The sequence below is a fragment of the Phacochoerus africanus genome, chromosome 2 (assembly GCF_016906955.1).
Source record: "Phacochoerus africanus isolate WHEZ1 chromosome 2, ROS_Pafr_v1, whole genome shotgun sequence".
Lineage (NCBI taxonomy): Eukaryota > Metazoa > Chordata > Mammalia > Artiodactyla > Suidae > Phacochoerus > Phacochoerus africanus.
In genome coordinates, this window is record NC_062545.1 from 270,181,950 (window position 1) to 270,201,441 (window position 19,492).

A 19,492-nucleotide genomic window follows, 5' to 3' on the forward strand; every position below is an offset into this window, starting at 1 on the left:
AACCGGAGGAAAACTGAGAATCAGAGAAAACAAGCCAAAAAGCCCATCTCAGGTGTCATTCACACAGGAGTCTTGAATTATTTATCAAGACTTTCTGTCATAGATATATGTTACCATAATGTGTGAGCTAGGTTTGTAGGAATTAACAACATTACATGTGCAAATGCTCCAGTACAACAGTTCTCAAAATTTCTGGCCTTAGGATTCAGACTCTTAAAAATTATTGAAGGGGAGTTCCTGTCATGGCGCATCGGAAAACAATACGACTAGGAACCATGAGGTTGTGGGTTTGATCCCTGGCCTTGATCAGTGGGTTAAGGATCTGGCATTGCCGTGAGCTGTGGTGTAGGTTGCAGACACGGCTTGGATTCCATGTTGCTGAGGCTGTGGCGTAGGCCAGCTGCTAGAGGTCTGATTAGACCCCTATCCTGGGAACCTCCATATGCCTCAGGTATGGCCCTAAAAAGCCAAAAAAAAAAAAAATTGGAGGGAGTTCCCATGTAACTCAATAGGTTAAGGATCTGGCATTGTCACTGCAGTGGCTCCAGTTGCTGCTGTGGTATGGGTTCGATCCCTGGCCTAGGAATTTCCATACGCCACAGGTGTACCCCCTAAAAAATATTGGCGACCCCTTAAGAGCCAATATTAACCCCTTGTTTAGTGGGTTATATCTATCAACAATTTATTATAATTGAAAATAAAACAGAAAAAATAAAAATATTAAATTAAAAAACAAGAATAACCATTATATCTTCACTATAATAATATATTTTTAAAGCCTATGTTTGCAAAAAAAAAAAAAAACACCACCTCAACATTTAGTGAGAAGAATGGTGCTACTTTTACATTTTTGCAAAATTCTTAATGGGCTTAATAGAAGTCACCTGGATTCTTTTTTTTTTTTTTTTTTGTCTTTTTAGGGCCTCACCCGCAGCATATAGAGGTTCCCAGGCTAGGGGTTGAATTGAATTGGACCGGTAGCCACCAGCCCATGCCAGAGGCACAGCAATGCTGGATCCAAGCCACACCTGTGACCTACACCACAGCTCATGGCAACACCAGATCCTTAGCCCACTGAGCAAGGCCAGGGATCAAACCTGCAACCTCATGGTTCCTAGTTGGATTCATTTCTGCTGCCCCACGATGGGAACTCCTAGAAGTCACCTGGATTCGTATATGTGCTTCTGTTTCTACATTCAGTCTCCTTTCATGCAGTTGAAGTATATGAAGAACACCTGGCCTCACGCAAATATGTCACTGGAAAAGGGAGAAGTGTATTAATAGCCTTTTCAGATAATTGTGAATATTCTTTGATATTATACCAAAACTTGACAAGTTGTCATTTCTTAAAGGTTATTTATAACGAATCTGATACCATATCAACTTTTTGTATTCTGTTCCTTTAAAACCCATTGGTCTAGTGTGCATTTTGAATGGGTCTTCTGCCTATGCATGTTTTTGTAATATCATGCATTAATCATTTGGAAAATATTGGTTCCTTAATTTATACATAACTTCCAATGTTAACACTTCTCATTATACAATATCAAAATATCATATTTATTAATATCAACACAAAATTAATCAGAAAGTCTACTTGGAAACTTATCAAGCTCAAGGTGGTGGATGCAAGTTTTCCGAAATTACAGTTTTCACTTGAAAAGTCAAATTTCATCATCGGCACAACTGCAGTCAGCTGTTTTCCTTGACATGACAGGTGTGGTTGGTTCATTTTTGAGAAAATATCTACCAGATACCCAAGTCTGAATAATTATAATTTGTTGATTTTGCTTTCAAATAAAAATGATGTTCCACGCAAAAGGTGGCATCAGCTCATAACTGAGTCACACAAGTGCTTTTTCTCGAGACGACCATCCTTGGACAAACAATTGAAGTGCTTTTACTATGTTTCTTCCCACCCTTGTCACTCAAGGATCGAGATGCAATATAACGAGTAATTTATCTTGCTTCATCAAGAACATTCCTAAGTGAAACTGCCCTTTCTTTTGTGGATTTGTGTGAATGGTGGTGGTGGTGAAGAATGAAAATGAAACATAAAGATTATTTCGTGTACTGTTTCTCAAAGAGTTTTTCTCACTTGGTACTTTGGTCCACAAGATGCTGTAGAGCTGTGCTGTGCAATATGGTTGCCACTAGTCACATGTGGCTATTGAGCCCTTGAAATCTTGCTAATCTGGATTTAGATGTGCTGTAAATGTAAAATATATACTGGATTTCAGTGTGTATGAAAAAAGAATGTAACATATCTCATTAACAATTTTCTAAAGATATTATGTGTTGAAGTGTTAATAGTTTTCATATATTGGGTTAAGTAAAATATATTATCAAAATTAATTTCACTTGATTCTTAATTTTTTAATGTGACTACTGGAAAAATTCTTAATTTTATATGTGAAAAAAATAAAACACATTTGGAAAATAATCAGTGCAATAGAAAAAAACATTAAATGACCCCCACCACACACACAATTTTTTTTTCATATATGGCTCACGATGTATTTCTTTTGGACAGCACTGCTCTAGAGAAAAGATGTTTTGTGATGAAATTTATTTGGAAAAAGTTGGATACACCATTCTGCCTTGAAGATTTATTATGCATCTTGGCATATTGGAAGTACTGAGGAGTCCTGCCTCAAAAAACAAACAACAAACTTTAAAAATTTTGGTTAACCCTACATTTCCCAAACATACTGTATTAACATTCTCTGGGACTAGCTATAGAAGGCTAGAACTTGCTGATTCCAGTCTGGGGAAAGTACTCTATTTTACTATTCTTCATTTTACTAATAAGAAAACCAAAGGCCAGAGTTTGTCAAATTATATAATTCAAAATTGTACGAATATCTCTTTAGGGAAAGTGTAAGAAAAAATATCTATACATATATTGGTAGAGTGACCACTTATTTTCAGATTGGCAGAAGACAGTGTAAGTTGATAATATAGTGGGGAAAATCTTAAATCTCTTTTTCTCTATTTTGGTTTCCTTAAAGATGGAAAGAACTTCTGGTTTTAGAGCTTAAATAAGTTCCTTTATGTTTTCCTGTGCCATAACCTAAGGACAAATTCTTAGCCTTTTAAAAGTATAGACTGGCAAAGATGGTGGATGCAAACGAAAACAAACAGAAGCCCCGCAAATTGTCCCCTCAGGAAATACAAATGTGCACACAACTTGAATAAGATTTCAGGGAGTAATGGACATTCTAAACCTATCCATGGATTGCAGGTTGAGTTCTTCACTTACAGTTCAGGGATAATATCTTTACAGATAGTAATCAATATTACTCTTGAGTTGTAATACCAAACTCCACCAATCCACGGACGTTTATTGGATGCCTGCTGTGTGTTTTGCACAAATCTACACTCTGAAGAATCCCATAGAGTCACTACTCACAAGGAACTCTAAATTTCTTAAGACTTAAACATATTTAAAAAATAAAAAATTTGGTAAGCAAGACTCATTTGACCTCACCTTGGAAATAGAATAAAGCTCCATGAAAGCTTAAATTAACAAACACCCAGTGTACTTGAAAGGTTAGTTTTCTAATGAGTGGTTAGAAAAACTATCATGTGCTACACGTTCAGGTTATCTCTAGGGAAGTAGACAGTATTGTATCTTCAAAATGTGTCTTGCCGTGATCAACACTTTTCTGTCTACCCCTACTAGGGGTATCCGTACAGTCTGATTGTTTTTTAAGAAAAACATCAGAAAATGTTTGTTTTTTATCCAGGGGTTTTAGACTTTAGACTGATGTTTTATTTACTGGGACGATACTGGATTTCCATGTAGGCACAGTTACATGGTTTTATAGATCTAAAAGAATATAGGTGAGCTGAAAGAGACAGGGACTGAGGACTGTTAACTAGAGAGCTGGAGCCCCAGATCGGATCCTTCTTTTCCTGCTGCCTCTCCTCTGAGTCGAGCTGCTTTACCCATCTTTCAGGAATGGCATGTATCCAGGAATAGGGCCCACACCACAACCACATTACTCTAGGCCATTGGCATGGCCTCAAAGGCCTTTATGGACTAATGCAAATCTGAATCCCCTTTTCTCCTTTACATATTCTCTCTATCCCTCTAGACTCACCACATGCCATTATTTCCAGGGTTTTTCTTGTGCCTGGAATTCTTCCTGATTTCCGCCTTTATGCCACCTTTCAAAAAAATCTTACCTATTCTTTAAAGCCTAAATGTCACATTTGCCATGACGTGATCTCTGCTTCCAGATGAGAATTCTTCCTCTTTGGAACTCAGGAAACACTTAATCATATTTTCCTGTGACACTTTGCACAGACTGCCTTGTTTAAGAATTAGTTTTTATATGTTTTATTGCACTGAAAGTCAGGTCCCTTGCACATTAGGTGTCCCTTAATTGCACTTGGAAGGATTTGAACTTCTTGGTGCTTCCGCAAACATTTGTTGAATAAATGTAAAACTCCAAAGAAAATAGGAGATGCTTAATATTAGCAATTAATATATGTTTGTACTTACATATAGGAATTGGCATCTTCCAGTGGGAAAACCTCATTTTGGAACTGGGATGAGGGTAGTGGAAGGGCAGTTAGGACAGTTAAGTGCTATGTGTCCCTTGCATGTCTGGCCATTCATAGTTTCAGAATTCTTGCACCCCCGTCTAACTATCACTGCCATTTCACAAGTGTCTTGGTTTTCATTTTATCCTACCTACTGCATAATACCATTGGCAATTGCAAATGAGGTAGAAATTCAGATGAGTTCATGTCTGGGTGTGATAATATAAAATACCAGACTCCTAAGGAATGATTATTTTTTCCTTCTTACAGGCATGTAATGAATTCACTACACATGTGATGAACCTTCTCCGAGAGCAGAGTAGAACACGTCCCATTTCCCCAAAAGAGATTGAAAGAATGGTGGGCATCATCCATCGAAAATTTAGTTCCATTCAGATGCAGCTCAAACAAAGCACTTGTGAAGCAGTTATGATTCTAAGATCAAGGTTCCTTGATGCCAGGTATGTGAGCCTTTCTTTTCACTCCTTTTGTGTTATTTTCTGTAATATTGGCCAGTTGGTCTTTGATTCCTCTTGAATTTAGTTATAAGAGCTCTCCTCTGCAATGGGCAGATAATTCACCTCGTGGTGCCTGCACCGTCAAGCCTTTTCTTGTCTGGGAGAGGCATGCCGTTGTCTCCTAGTCTGCTGACTCAGGAAATTAAGAGGATTTGTTGCTACTAATGTCTTAATGATACATAGCCTTTTAATTCTGAGGCTAAAACAAGTATTTTTAAGGACAATGTTCTGTATATAAGTGCTTTAACACAGGTTTGTTTTCTAAGAATTTCTTTTTTTTTTTTTTCTTCACTTTTTAGAGCCACACCCACAGCATATGGAAGTTCCCAGACTAAGGGTCGAATGGGAGCTGCAGCTGCCGGCCTGTGCCACAGCAACGCGGTACCTGAGCTGCGTCTTTGACCTACATCACAGCTCACAGCAATGCCAGATCCTTAACCCACTGAGCGAGGTCAGGGATCAAACCCGCCACCTCATGGATCCTAGTCAGGTTTGTTACCGCGAGCCACAATGGGAACTCCTGTTTTCTAAGAATTTCTTGATGTTACATTACTTGTGGCCATTAAAGGAGAATACTTGGAGATACTGATATTCCTAAGAAGGAAGTACTGTTTTAGGTACTAGAAAACCCCAAACTCTGTGTTCACACCTCAAGTAAGAAATCCTACGAGTTTCTGCTGTGAGGATGCATATTTCCCTTTTATATGAAGCTTCCACCAAGTTTCACAGAAATTGGATAATAAATTGCATATGATGTGTTTGACCTACTGGGTGACCTAACAGAAGAACTGCCAAGTTCCTACTATACGCTGCTTTTACAGGGATGCCTCTTGAGTGTTGCCAAAGCATGCAATCAATCTTTGGCTTTGAAATGGGGTTTCTATCTTGTTTCGCATTTTCTCCCTTGGAATCTCACAGAGGTGATAATTATTGTCCAGATTTTACAAATTTAAAGAAAACAACTAAGTTAGCATCTCAACTGGAAAATAAGTTATGTGGAACAGTCTTCATGCCAAAGCTCTTTCATAAAGCCAAGTAAGGAAACATATGCCGCCTAATTATACTCGCATTCTCCTGGTTAAGCAAAGCCCTGTATCACTTTTGGTTCCTTCTTCTTCCATACCGAATTGGTCACTAGAACTCACTAGTGCTTTGTTTCAGCATTTCTTGTAATAGCTCCTTCTGTCCATCTAGACCTGGCACTGCTCAGTTCATGTTCATCCTTTTGCACTTGGCCTAGAGCAGTACCCTCCCACTACCCTCCCTGTCTCCAGTTTTACTCTTCCTCCTTACTTAAAAACCACTGTAGCTATTCATTTTTGGTTAACTCACATGCACACTACTTAACCTGGCATTTGTCTTTTTTTTTTTTTTTTTTTTTGTCTTTGTAGGGCTGTACCAGCAGCATATGGTGCTTCCCAGGCTAGGGGTCTAAATGGAGCTGTAGCTGCCAGCCTACGCCAGAGCCACAGCAACACAGGATCTGAGCCGCGTCTGCAACCTCCACCACAGCTCACGGCAACCCCAGATCCTTAACCCACTGAGCAAGGCCAGGGATCGAACCCGAAACCTCATGGTTCCTAGTCGGATTTGTTTCCACTGCACCATGACAGGAACTGCTAACCTGGTATTTGAGGCCAAACCTGTCCCTGCCTGAGTTACTTTTTGTGATTGTTGTTAAGAGTTATTTTATATTTTTCCTATTTAAAAAATACCAGGTTCAGCATAAAAAATTTGGAAAATATATAGAAGAATGAAGAATAAAACCACATTTTTACTACCCAGTGGGAAAAAAAAATTAATATAAACGTTTTAGTGTATTTCCTTCTGGTTTGTACTTTAAAAAAAAAGTTCTTGTGATGGTACAATATGCATATTTTGGTCTGCTTTTTAAAAATTTACCATAAATACTTTTTATATAGTATAAACTTTTTTTTTTTCTTTTTTTTAGTATAAACTCATTTTATTTTTTAAGCTATTTTCTTTCATGGCTTATTTTCCTCCTCCAGTCACATCTTATTTTGTATTTATTTTTATTTTTGGTCCCACTCACAGCATGTGGAAATTTCCAGACCAGGGATCAAACCCATATCCTCATGGATCCTAGTTGGGTTCGTTTCACTGAGCCATGCTGGGAACGCCTAAACTCTTATTTTAAATGTTGATTGTTGAAGTCAACCAAATGGATATATGATAAATAAATAACTTAGCCATTTCTTCATTTTGAGCATTAAAGTTGTCCCTATTAATTTCCTTTATAACCCTTCCTTCCTGCCTTTCTTTTTTACTTCCTTTCTTCCTTCCTTCTTTCTTTCTACAAATATTTATTTGTGCTGAAGATATAAAAGTAAGCAAGATAGATAACACATTCGCCCCAATTGAATTTACATTCTACTTGGGGAAACAGATAATAAACAAATATGCTGTGGTATTCCCTTCAATAATGTAATGACATATGATAGAATGGTAAGTGCTATGAAGAAAAATAAAAGCAAGGTAAAGGGAGAGAAATGATGGAGAGAGGGTCCCATTTGAGATAGATGTTATTGGAACTAGTGTTTCAATGAAAATCTATGCATTCAGTGTTTTTGGTCTTTAGGATTATTTCCTAAGGGATTAATTATCAGAAATGGCATTATTAGTTCAAAATGTGAACATTTAGGAGTTCCTGTTGTGGCTCAGTGGGTTAAGAACCCCACTAGTATCCATGAGAATGTGGGTTCAATCCCCGGCCTCACTACAAGCTGCCGCTTAGGTTGCAGATGCGGCTCAGATCTGGCATTGCTGGTGTAGGCCAGCAGCTACAGCTCCTGTATCATCCCTAGCCTGGGAACTTCCATATGCTGCAGGTGTGGCCCTAAAAAAAAGAAAAAAAATGTGAACATTTTTAGTGCTCCTAATATATCACTGAATTGTTCTTTCCTGTGTGTAATCCCAAATGAGATACCTCTTGGTCTTACCTGTTTCCTCTGACTAGAATTCTTTTTTTTCCTCTGCCTAACCACCTCTTATCCCACCACCTCTCAGCCTCCACCGCCAGCCTTCCACGGCAAACCCTGTTCTCCCAGTGCTTCCCTCAACTTGGTCACCAGTAATGAGTTGTTATCTGTGAGGGTGCATGGCACGGAGCCTGGAACTGAGCTGGTACTCGTGTTTGCTGATTTAGTGAGCCCTCGCTCTTCTTTCCAGGCCTGGCCTACCTGCTTCCTTTTTAGGAAACCCACTGGTTCTTCCCTCTTTTGAACACTGATTCTCTGTTTATACAATTCTCCTGACCAAACTTCATTCCCATTGCCTTTATTTATTTATTTATTTATTTTGTCTTTTTTGTCTTTGTTGTTGTTGTTGTTGTTGCTATTTCTTTGGGCCGCTCCAGTGGCATATGGAGGTTCCCAGGCTACGGGTCCAATCGGAGCTGTAGCCACCGGCCTACGCCAGAGCCACAGCAACACGGGATCCGAGCCGCGTCTGCAACCTACACCACAGCTCATGGCAACGCCGGATCCTTAACCCACTGAGCAAGGGCAGGGACCGAACCCGCAACCTCATGGTTCCTAGTCGGATTCGTTAACCACTGCGCCACGACGGGAACTCCCCATTGCCTTTATTGTAGCTTTTCAGGGTCATTTCTTCTCTTCCTAAGTCAGGTGCCACTGAAAGCAACTGCCCAGTCTTAGATGTTTACACCCCCCACAGTTCCAGCAAGTGTCTTCCACATAATAGGCTGCAAAAAATATTATATTGGCTAACCAGGTGAATGCATATCTCCATTTTATACCCACAGCATATGCAGATTCCCAGGCTAGGGGGTCTAATTGGAGCTGTCACTGCCGGCCTACACCAGAGCCACAGCAGCACCAGATCTGAGCCACGCCTGCAACCTACACCACAGCTCACGGCAACGCTGGATCCTTAACCCACTGAATGAGGCCAGGGATTGAACCCACAACCTCATGGTTCCTAGTCAGATTCGTTTCCTCTGCGCCATGGCGGAACTCCCATTTTATACTTTTAGTAGCTCCAAGAGTTAAGGAAGTAGCATCAGAAAACAAAAATATTAAATTGTCAAGTATGAGTGTTTTAATAAAAAGTAGTATGTAATAAAGATATTCAAAAGTACTTTCTTCAGAAAGGAATCTTGCCTAACACAATTGCTATCCTTATTTCCGCCCATGCTCTCCCATTCTTGTCAACATGCGTGCTCACTTTTTTTACATAACTGCATTCATAATGTATACACCTGAATGATTTATTTTTCCTCCAAGAAGAGAAAGTAAGTTAACAAGCCAGAGTGAGCAGAGCCAGGATGAGAAGGTGGTAGAGCTTAGAGCAGAGTCCCTTCTCCCACAGAGGTTGCCGTTAGTAACGTTGTGATGCTGATGGGACAGCCCTGGGACCGATGCACCAGTGCACACTGGCCTGAGGCATAGCCATTTAGAGTGTAGTGAACCCTGAGGAAGTGAAACTTAGGGGAAATGCTTAATGGGCGTTTTCTACAGAATGTTTTTCTAAAAAATAAATGAAGTATAAGACTGAGTTCTCTTATGCCTTCAAGTGAATGCAAATACTGAGCTTTGATTCCATCTATTCTTGTGGTGCCTCTTACTTAGCAAGCCCTCTGCACTGAGAAGGCAAGGTTTTTCTGCTCTAGGCAAACATGTTTATTCAGATATATGATTCCCTTGCTCACTCTGGCTTTTTGTAAAGCCATACTCACATTTTCTTGGTAATTGGACAAGCTGCAGCCTGTACCAGTGCAAAACATTTAGGAATAAATTTGTGTAGGTCCCTCTCTCCTATAGTAGAAGTGCTGTAGTTTGGGTGCAGCCAGACTGTCTGGGATGAGGTGTTCTATTCTACCCATAAATTTGTTCTCCGAGGTTTTTTGATGTTTGCTAAAACCACTCCTAGGTAAAGTCAGTACATAAGCCAAATTTATTTTTGCTTTCCCATTGTGTTGCTGCTCATTCCTCCTTTTGTAACTTCTTGTTTTCCAAAGAAATGCCTTTGTGTGATCTGCTCCACTGGACCCAGTCTTGCTGCTGGATTCCATGTTTTAGACTGACTCACAAAATCATATTCTTACATATGATGGAACTGAGAGGAGTGGCTGGGTAAAGGGCAGTGATGCTTAGAGCAGATGGGTGCATAGCTGAGTGGAGCGTCACCACTGAGCTTTAGCCTGTGACTGCTTCTGAGATCAGCCTGGTGTGGCTGATCTTCCAATTTTTCATAAGAAGCCAGAAACTTAGATTTTTATGAGCTGGTCATTATTGCATTATATCAACAAATATCTGGGGGCCAGGTAGTTATCTGTAGGTTTGGCAGTTTCAGTTGTCTGTTCGAGACCTTTTCCACGCTGCTCACCCACCTACCCAGTCATCAGAGTGTGCCTCTTCAAAGTGCCCCGGCTCAGGGCTTTGTGTTTTTCTCAAGCTATGCATGACTCCTGCAAAAATGCTGATTGCTCTTCTTGGTTGTCCTCCTCTTTTCTTCTGGCTTCCCTCAGACCACCTCTCTCTTCAATTCATCATAAAATTGTTTACTTTATTTTTGATCTTTTGTTTTGTCTTTTTTGTTTGTTTGTTTTTTAGGGCCACACCTGTGGCATATGGAAGTTCCTAGGCTAGGGGTCAAATTGCAGCTGCCAGCCTACGCCACAGCAACAGCAGTGTGGGATCCAAGCTGCCTCTAGTGACCTACACCACAGCTCACAGCAATGCCAGAGCCTTAACCCACTGAGTGAGGCCAGGGATTGAACCTGCATCCTCATGGATATTAGTTGGGTTCATAACCTGCTGAGCCACAACAGGAACTCCCAAATTCTGTTGATTTTAATCTTCAAATAGACTCTCTTCTTCATCCTTCAGGAAACAATGGCTGAACCTTCTAAAAATTTTTTGAAATTAAGAAATTTCAGGGCTCATGACTTGAGATGTTTTGATCAGACCTAGATTTCTTGCTCCCTTGACTCTCCCTTAATGTTGAAACATAGATCACATACTTAACTTGCTGTGTTAGTGACATTGTTTTAACTACGAAAATCTCATAGGGTATACATATTTACAGCTGCCAACTGACACTGTGTTTCCTGAGTATGGAATATCACAATTAATAAGATCATTAAGATTATTTGCAAGACAATATGAAGAAAATTATTTGGGGAAAATATTTTTCAGTTACTGGAAAATCCAATTTAAAGTGAAATCTGACAAATCCTGATTTTCAGGCTGTCATTCTTTAAAACCTTAATAATAAAATGCAAATATAGATGACATTTTTGCTACTTGAAATAAATTGTTAATAGATACTTGATCTTCTGACATTCTGCCATCCTTTCCCAAACAAAGAATTTATCCTCCCTGACTCTTTCTCTGGTGAGTTCAGGCGGTTGCTTAAGCAAAAAATCAAGAAATCTTTAATGTGTTTTTTTCTTTACCTCCTTCTCTTTCTTCCCCACCCACTCTCCTCAGCCAGTTTCTTTTTAAGTCCTATTGTTTTTACCTTTTTTTTTGGCCACGCCATGCAGCTAAATCCTAATCATCAGACCATCAGGGAACTCCCTGCTCTTACCTTTCATATAGACCTTGAATCTTTTCATTTCCATTACTCTCCATCTATGCCAAGTAACTGTCATCTCTCGATTTGACCATTGCAGTTATCTCCTTAAATATCTCTAAATTTTCTTTCATGCCCTCCTCCAGCTATAACCAGTAGTCAGAATAATCTTTTTAAAATGTAAAACTTAAAACCTTTAATAGCTTCCTATTGCACTTAAAATAAAATCACAATGTCTGCATGGGGTCCACTAAACCTGTGTAATCTGGCTCCTGTCCATCCTTCTAGAGACATCTCATGTATGCCCTGATTTTTACTGCACTCCAGTCTCCTCTACCTTTTGGACTTTTCAGGCTTTTTTCCTGTTTGAAGACCACTTCCTCTGCTCCTTCCTCTTCCTCTTCCTTCTACTCTTTGTCTAAGTTGTCCACATTCTCCAGGTCTCAGATTAAAAGTCATTCCTTCAAGAAAACCTTTCCTGACTCCATAATCTATGTTAGGTTTCCTTCTTAGACACTTTCCTTATACCTTATACTTTTCCTTCATGATACTTGGTCTGGTCACATAATTTATAATTACTTGTTTCTGTGATGCTTATTGAATGTCCTTCTTTCTCCTTTCTACTCTTTCTTAATCCTGCACTCCTCCCCGTCCTCCCGGGGAAGCTCCCTGGTAGACCTTACCTGTTTTGTTCTAACTGGACCCTCTTTGAGTACCTAGAACACATTAGATCCTCAGTAAGTATTTGTTGAATAAATTAAAGCACAAAGGTAATTGTGCTTTACATTCTAGGATTTTCCTCAGCGATCCTATGTCTTAACATGAGTTGGATAGTGCTTCGGAGGATGCCAGGAGCATAATTTACAATATCATGGTGATAAATTCAACCATAAGCATGTTTAAAGAGAGAAATCTAACTTTTTTTGTGTGATCCAAATTAATACACCCCTCTTTGGTTAACTACAGTTTTCCTTTCGGTTCTTTCATAGACGAAAAAGGCGTAACTTCAGTAAACAGGCCACAGAAATCTTGAATGAATATTTTTACTCACACCTCAGTAACCCCTACCCCAGTGAAGAAGCCAAAGAGGAGCTGGCCAAGAAATGCAGCATCACAGTGTCACAGGTGAGAGGACTCCATGGGTCTGCTTGTTTCCCATTGATAATAGGAATCCAATTGCCTCCTTAGGGCCTTCTTATCAAATTTCATACCCCAATGTTTCATTGTCGAAGAAGATATAAAGAAAACATAGATCTTTCCACATTTTTATGCAAGCTTTTAAAGCTTGAGTTCTTTTAATCCTAAGTGGCAAGGAATCAAGATAATCACCTGCTACCCTGGTGCAAATCTTCTATAGAAAGAACATAAACATGCCACAGGGAGAGACATAGTTTACACTTAAGTGACTCTTCAGTAAACGGCATGTAGTCCTGCCTTCCCGATTTAGGTGACTGGTCTAAGCTTCTGCCAGTGAGAAACCAATTGATTTGTTGCCCAAAGGAAATGTGATACAGCCCTATGGTGAAAGCTTTGAGGAATTCACTAAGTCCTGTTTCGATAACCATGCTGTAATATTTGGGTTCCCCAGGATTTCTTTGCCTTCTTGTTACCCATTAAACAGAAGAATTAAGTTCATGCCTATTACTTCTAAAATCTTTTTGTTTTAAATGTCTGTTTGTAGTAAATGGTGGCCCTGAAATTAGCCGTCATCTTCTAGCAAAAATACGTTTAGTTTTAGGTAGATAGACTGGTATTTTAGATGGAGGGTTGGAGACAAGTAAATAAACAAGCAACCGTACCTCCATAAAAAAAATAAGTATATCTTACAGGCACTAGCTCTAAAATACAGTCTTATTTACATACTCGCATTGTTGCTTATTGATTGTCATTTGAATAACTTTTCTTTGTAGCATGCAAATGTGATAGTTTCCCACCAGTTCTTGCAGTGTCACTTAAGGAAAAACTGACCCTCGGCAGAGTTTCATCGGTCCCTAGAGGTCACATGACACAAATTTTAAAGTAGCCTCTAAATACATACATCTGAAGTTCAGCATTCTAAAGATCCTCTTCACATTCAGTGAAAGTTTCATATCAGTATTTTAATTATTGTTATCTGAAGGAATCTGATCTAGGTTTAAGATGATTTCCAGCTCTCTCTTTGGCATTACTTTCTGTAGAACCTCTAGAGCAACTTAGATTTGTAACTGAGATTTCATGTAAGAGTTCTTGTCATTCTCTTATGATATAGTGGCACGTCTTGATTCCTTTTGCTCAGTTTGGAATGAAATATAGTTGATTTGGGCTACCAGCTTATGAAGACATATACTATATAAAGAAAGCATTACTACAACAAGGACCTACTATATAGCACTGGGAACTATATGCAGCATCTTGTAGTAACCTCTAATGCAAAAGAATCTGAAAAACATGCCTGCACACACACACATAGCTGAATCACTTTGCTGTCACCTGAAACTAACACAATTGTAAATTGTAAATTGTAAAACAAACAAACAAACCAGGAGATGCTATTGTGGCTCAGTGGTTAATGAACCCAACTGGTATCCATGAGGTCAGGATTCAATCCCTGGCCTCGCTCAGTGGGTTAAGGATCCGGCAGCTGCCGTGAGTTGCGGTGTAGGTCACAGACACAGCTCAGCTCTGGTGTTGCTGTGGCTGTGGTGTAGGCCAGCAGCTACAGCTCTGATTGGACCCCTAGCCTGGGAACCTCCATATGCTGCAAGTGCAGCTGTAAAAAGAAGAAAAAAAAAGAAATATATATATATTTTCTCTTCAAGTGAGTGTTTTCGGGTGTATTTCTCCCTGAACATTAGTGAAAGGATTGGGCTTGTGCAGAATGCCAGCTCATGATCCCAAGTCTAGTCTTCCCCTCTCACAACAGCTATTTGACTTAGGATTCAAATGTTTGTCCAGCTTTAATTAAGGTGTTTCATGCTTCTGCTTCTTTTCTTGCTTTTCTTTTTACTTCGGTAACATATTTGCCATTGGAGAGTAACACAGATTGTATACATTTGTTGAAAACCCATAAAGAGTCCTAGTTTTTCATCACTCATACCAGCATCTTGTGTGTATAAGAATAAAGAAGAAAACTTTCCTTCTGACTATTCTGAGCTAAGGAGGTTTTGCTGTACTTCTAAAATAGGCCAATTTTAAAATAAACCAATTTTTTAAAATAGTAGTTACTTATTGCATTAATTTCACTTGTTTTCTATAGAAAAATAGCTTTGTTAGGTTTTGGAAATGTTTTTAGTAATGTTCGAGGTAGAAATAATATAGACACAGATATTTTGATCCACCTAAAAAGCAGACTTTCTGACCTTATTTCTCTCAGATCAGCCTTTCAAATGGAGAATTTCAGCAATCTATAAGATCCATTGCAAGTTGTGATAATTTCCTCTTTACCTTTTTAGTGCTTAAAAAAGTTAATTTCCTCTCAGCCATTCTCTTTCCCCACATCTCTGATGTGGAAACAATGTTATCATTTTTGACTATTAAAGACATCAGTTGCTAGCCTTTTAAATTAGTATTCTTTTGTTTAAATTGTTTAGAAGTGAAGAGCAGAGATCCAGACCTGACAGGTTAACTACTTTCCAAAGAGAAAAACAGGTTTAAAATATACATCATACTGAAATACAACTAAACTTAGAATCCAGAAGTTGTTCATATACAAAGCTAACTTTAAAATATTGAAACCCACTAAAAACAGGTAACAATAACAACACTGTTGTTGCTAGATTTAAAGTATATGAAATTGACTTATTCTTTATTGCTTGAAATACCTAAAATACGGCTGAAAATACTTAATAATTAGGAGTGAGTTAAGGAATTTCAGAAGAAAATGTAAGGAAATATCTTTAGTACTTTGAAAATAAGAAAAAATTCTTAAAAAGCACATAAAATGTGTAAGCAACAAAGGAAAAGGTTGATAAATTCAGTGGTAAGATGTTTGTCAGAGTACTTAATAAAACTGTGAAGCATCAACATGATACAACCCTTTTAGCAAAGATTGAATCAAGTAGGAATTATCAATAGATATTAAATCTAGGCGGAAATTTTTATGAAGAACATTGTCTTAAAGTATCTCTCCATAGGCCCTTCCTTTATTAGTTATAAGGGATTTGTTTGTTTGTTTGTTTGTTTTGGAAAGGCACCTATAGAGTGGAAAAATGGAATAAAACCTTGACCCGGTGATTAGAATCAACATCACCAAAGAGGGACAAATGGACATTGTGTGTAGTATTTCGTCCTAGAATGTCTTCTGAATCTAATCACTAGAAAACATCAGAAAAACCCGAAATGAGGAATGTTCTATTAGAGAAAAAAAATATGAGGAAGGAGTAATAGTCTCTAAAAATGTCAAAGAAAGGCCATGAAAATGTCCTAGGTTACAAGAGGCTAAAGAGACATCACATGTAAATGCAATGCTTGACTCTAGACTGGATCCTGTACTGGAGGGAAAAAATGCCATAAGGGAATTTATTGGCTTAAATTTTATAAAGTAAATTGTAATTTGTAATTGTACTATGGTTGTGTAAGAGAGCATCTCTAGTCTTAGGAAATACACCCTGACTTACTTAAGGGTAAAAGGCCATGATGTATATAATTTACCTTCAAGTGGTTCAGGGGGAAAAAAGTGTGTGTGTGTGTATAAACATATACACACATGTATATATACACACACACAGAGTGAGAGAAAATGTGCAAACTTGAGTGCACCAAAATGGTAAAACAAATGGGGCAAAATGTTATTAACAGGTGAATCTGGGTAAAGGATATACATAGATGTTCTTTTTTTTAATTACTCAATGAATTTTATTACATTTATAGTTGTACAACAGTTATCACAACTCAATTTTATAGCATTCCCATCCCAAACCCCCAGCCCATTCCCCCCCTCCCACCTCCCAACCTGTCTCCTTTGGAAACCATAAGTTTTTCAAAGTCTGTGAGTCATTATCTGTTATGCAAAGAAGTTCATTGCATAACTTGTTTTTAGATTCCACATATAAGTGATAGCATATGATGTTGGTATCTCACTGGCTGACTTCACTTAGCATGATAATTTCTAGGTCTATCCATGTTGCTGCAAGTGTCATTATTTCTTTCCTTTTAATGACTGAGTAAGATTTCATTTTGTGTATGTACTACATCTTCTTTATGTGGATAAAGAAGACATTTAGGTTGTTTCCATGTCTTGGCTATTGCATATAGTGCTGCAATGAACATTGGAGTACATGTATCTTTTCAAGTCACGGTTTTCTCTGGATAGATGCCCAGGAGTGGGATACGTAGATGTTCTTTATATGATTTTTTTTTTTTTCTTTTTAGGGCCATACCCGCAGCATATGGAAATTCACAGGATAGGGGTCAAATCAGAGCTGGTAGCTGCTGGACCACGCCATAGCCATAGCAATGCCAGATCCAAGCTGCATCTGCAGCCTATACCACAACTTACAGCAATACCAGATCCTTAACCCACGGAGCAAGGCTAGGCCTTGACCCTGTGTCCTCATGAATACCAGTAAGATTCGTTTCCACTAAGCCATGACGGGAACTCCTGCACAGCTTTTGATCCATTATTTTATCTCTAGATGAAATTGCCTTAGAAACCTCTTGTCTGTATATCAGGAGACACATGTAAGAGCATTTGTAGTAATGTTTGAAATGGCAAAAAAACTTGAAATAAGCTGCTTGTCCATTGACTGGGGAAGTGGATAAATCCATTTTGGTAGAATCCTACAATAGATGTCAAATAGCAGTGAAAAAAGAATGATCTACAGTATATACATCCATTTGAGTGAATTTTAGAAACATGCTATTAAGTAAAAAATGCAAATTGCAGAATATGTACAATATGATATCATTTTTATAAAGTTCAGAACCAAGCAAACAGCATATTGTTTAGGGGACACATATATATGGTTAAATATAAAAGAAGAAAGGGGATGATAAAAAATAGTCAGTTAATTTGAATGGGATTAGAAAGGGATATTCAAGGAGTTTTAGTGGTATTGTTGGTAGTGTATTTATTGAGTGGTAGATTTACAAAGGTTCATTTAATTTTTATGCATTATGAACCTACATATATAAGCCTAGGAGATCTTACGTGAATTATTAAATCTAATAACAGAATTTTTAAAAGAATATTTCCATTCATTTGTTAACAGAAAATTTATTGTAATAGCCAAGCTAGAAACAAGGAATGGGTAAATAAAAGTGGTTTACTTACATTTATTTGGGATATTATATAGCAATGAGAATGAATGAATTAGACTATATGTAACTACATAATGCTAAGTGAAAGAAGTCAGGCATTTAGCGTATAACAAAAATAGGCAAAATTAATCTTAACGTTAGAAGTCAGGATAGTAGTTACCCTTGAGAGAGTAGTGATTGGAAAGGGGTATGTTTCTCAGTCTAAATGATCGTTTCATGGGTGTGTTCACTTTTTGAAAATTGATCAAGCACGGTGCTTGTGATGTGTGCCCCTTTTTTTGTTTATATCTTTTTCACTTGACTAAAAAGTTACTTCAACAACAACAACAAACTTGCCCTTATGGAGCTTAGATGTTCCTGGGAGGATATAATCAGATAAAATAAGTAAATGAACAGATAAATAAGAAAGGGATAGGCATTTTGGAGAGAAATAGAGGAGGGGAGAAAAACAGGGGTAAAGGCTATAATCTCTAATAGGATGGTAAAGAAAACCCCCTCCTGAGAAGAGGTCTTTTGGTAGAGATTGAAGGGGATGAATGACCAACCCCTGTGGCTAATTGGTGAAGAGCATTCCAGGCAGAGGGAACAGTAAATACAAAGGCCCTGAGGTAAAAGTCACCTGAGCAAGTGGGGGAAGTAGCAGGAGAAGTCAAAGAGACTGTGAGGTCCAAATGGTTACAGGGGCCTTATAGACCATGGTAGTCACTTGGCCTTTTACTCTAAGCAAGGTGGAAACCTGAGAAGTGATATAATCTGACCTAAATTTTCTTTCTTTTTTTTTTTTTTTGCTTTTTAGGGCCACATCTGCGGCATATGGAAGTTCCCAGACTAGGGGTCGAATCGGAGCTGTAGCTGCCAGGCTATACCACAGCCACAGCAACGCAGGATCCAAGCTGTCTCTGCAACCTACACTACAGCTCACGGCAATGCCGGATCTGTAACCCACTGAGCGAGGCCAGGGATTGAACCCACAACCTCATGGTTACTAGTCAGATTTGTTTCCACTGTGCCACAACAGGAACTCCTGACTTAAGTTTTAATAGGATCACCTTATCATCTGAATTGACAGTAGACCATGGGAGGCAAGGGGAAGCAGAGGCACCAGTTATGACACCACTGCAATAATCCAGGCAGAAGATGATGGTGGCTTGGACCAGGATGACAGTAGTAGAGGCCATGAGAGGTGGCTGCATTCCAGATAATTATGAAGGTACAGCTGAGAGAGTTTACTGATAGATTAGATGTAGGATGACTCTTAACACTTTTGACCTGAGCAGAGTATGCAGTTGTCATTAAGTGTGTTGGGAGAGGATTTGGGATGAACAGGTTTGGGGAAGAAGATCAGGAGTTTGGTTTTGGACAAATTAAGTTAGTGTATTCTATAGGATTTTCTTAGGTTCACTATATAATATATAAATAGGAACAGATAAATAAACATTTTACAATTTATTTTAGTCCTACGTTAGTTTGTGCTAATATACTATAAATATAAATAACGTAGAATTGCAGACTGAACTCAGAATTTGGTATCTCTGATTTCTTAAGGGTTAATGTGATTTATTTAGTAAGCTGGAGTTCCCCTTTTACATAAAACCCTGAAAATTCACAAAAAAAAGAAATTATTTCAT

At 38.4% G+C, this 19,492-nt stretch overlaps 1 protein-coding gene across 3 annotated transcripts in view; it reads left to right on the forward strand.

Moving 5' to 3' along the window:
• The window catches only part of PBX3 (PBX homeobox 3), a 226,332-nt gene that overhangs the window by 179,337 nt on the left and 27,503 nt on the right, over positions 1 to 19,492 (forward strand). For all 3 annotated transcript variants that reach the window (XM_047768416.1, XM_047768417.1, XM_047768415.1), the window contains exons 4-5: positions 4,822 to 5,012; positions 12,617 to 12,752. In XM_047768416.1, the coding sequence (XP_047624372.1) occupies positions 4,822 to 5,012; positions 12,617 to 12,752 (327 nt within the window). The remainder of the gene's footprint in view (positions 1 to 4,821; positions 5,013 to 12,616; positions 12,753 to 19,492) is intronic.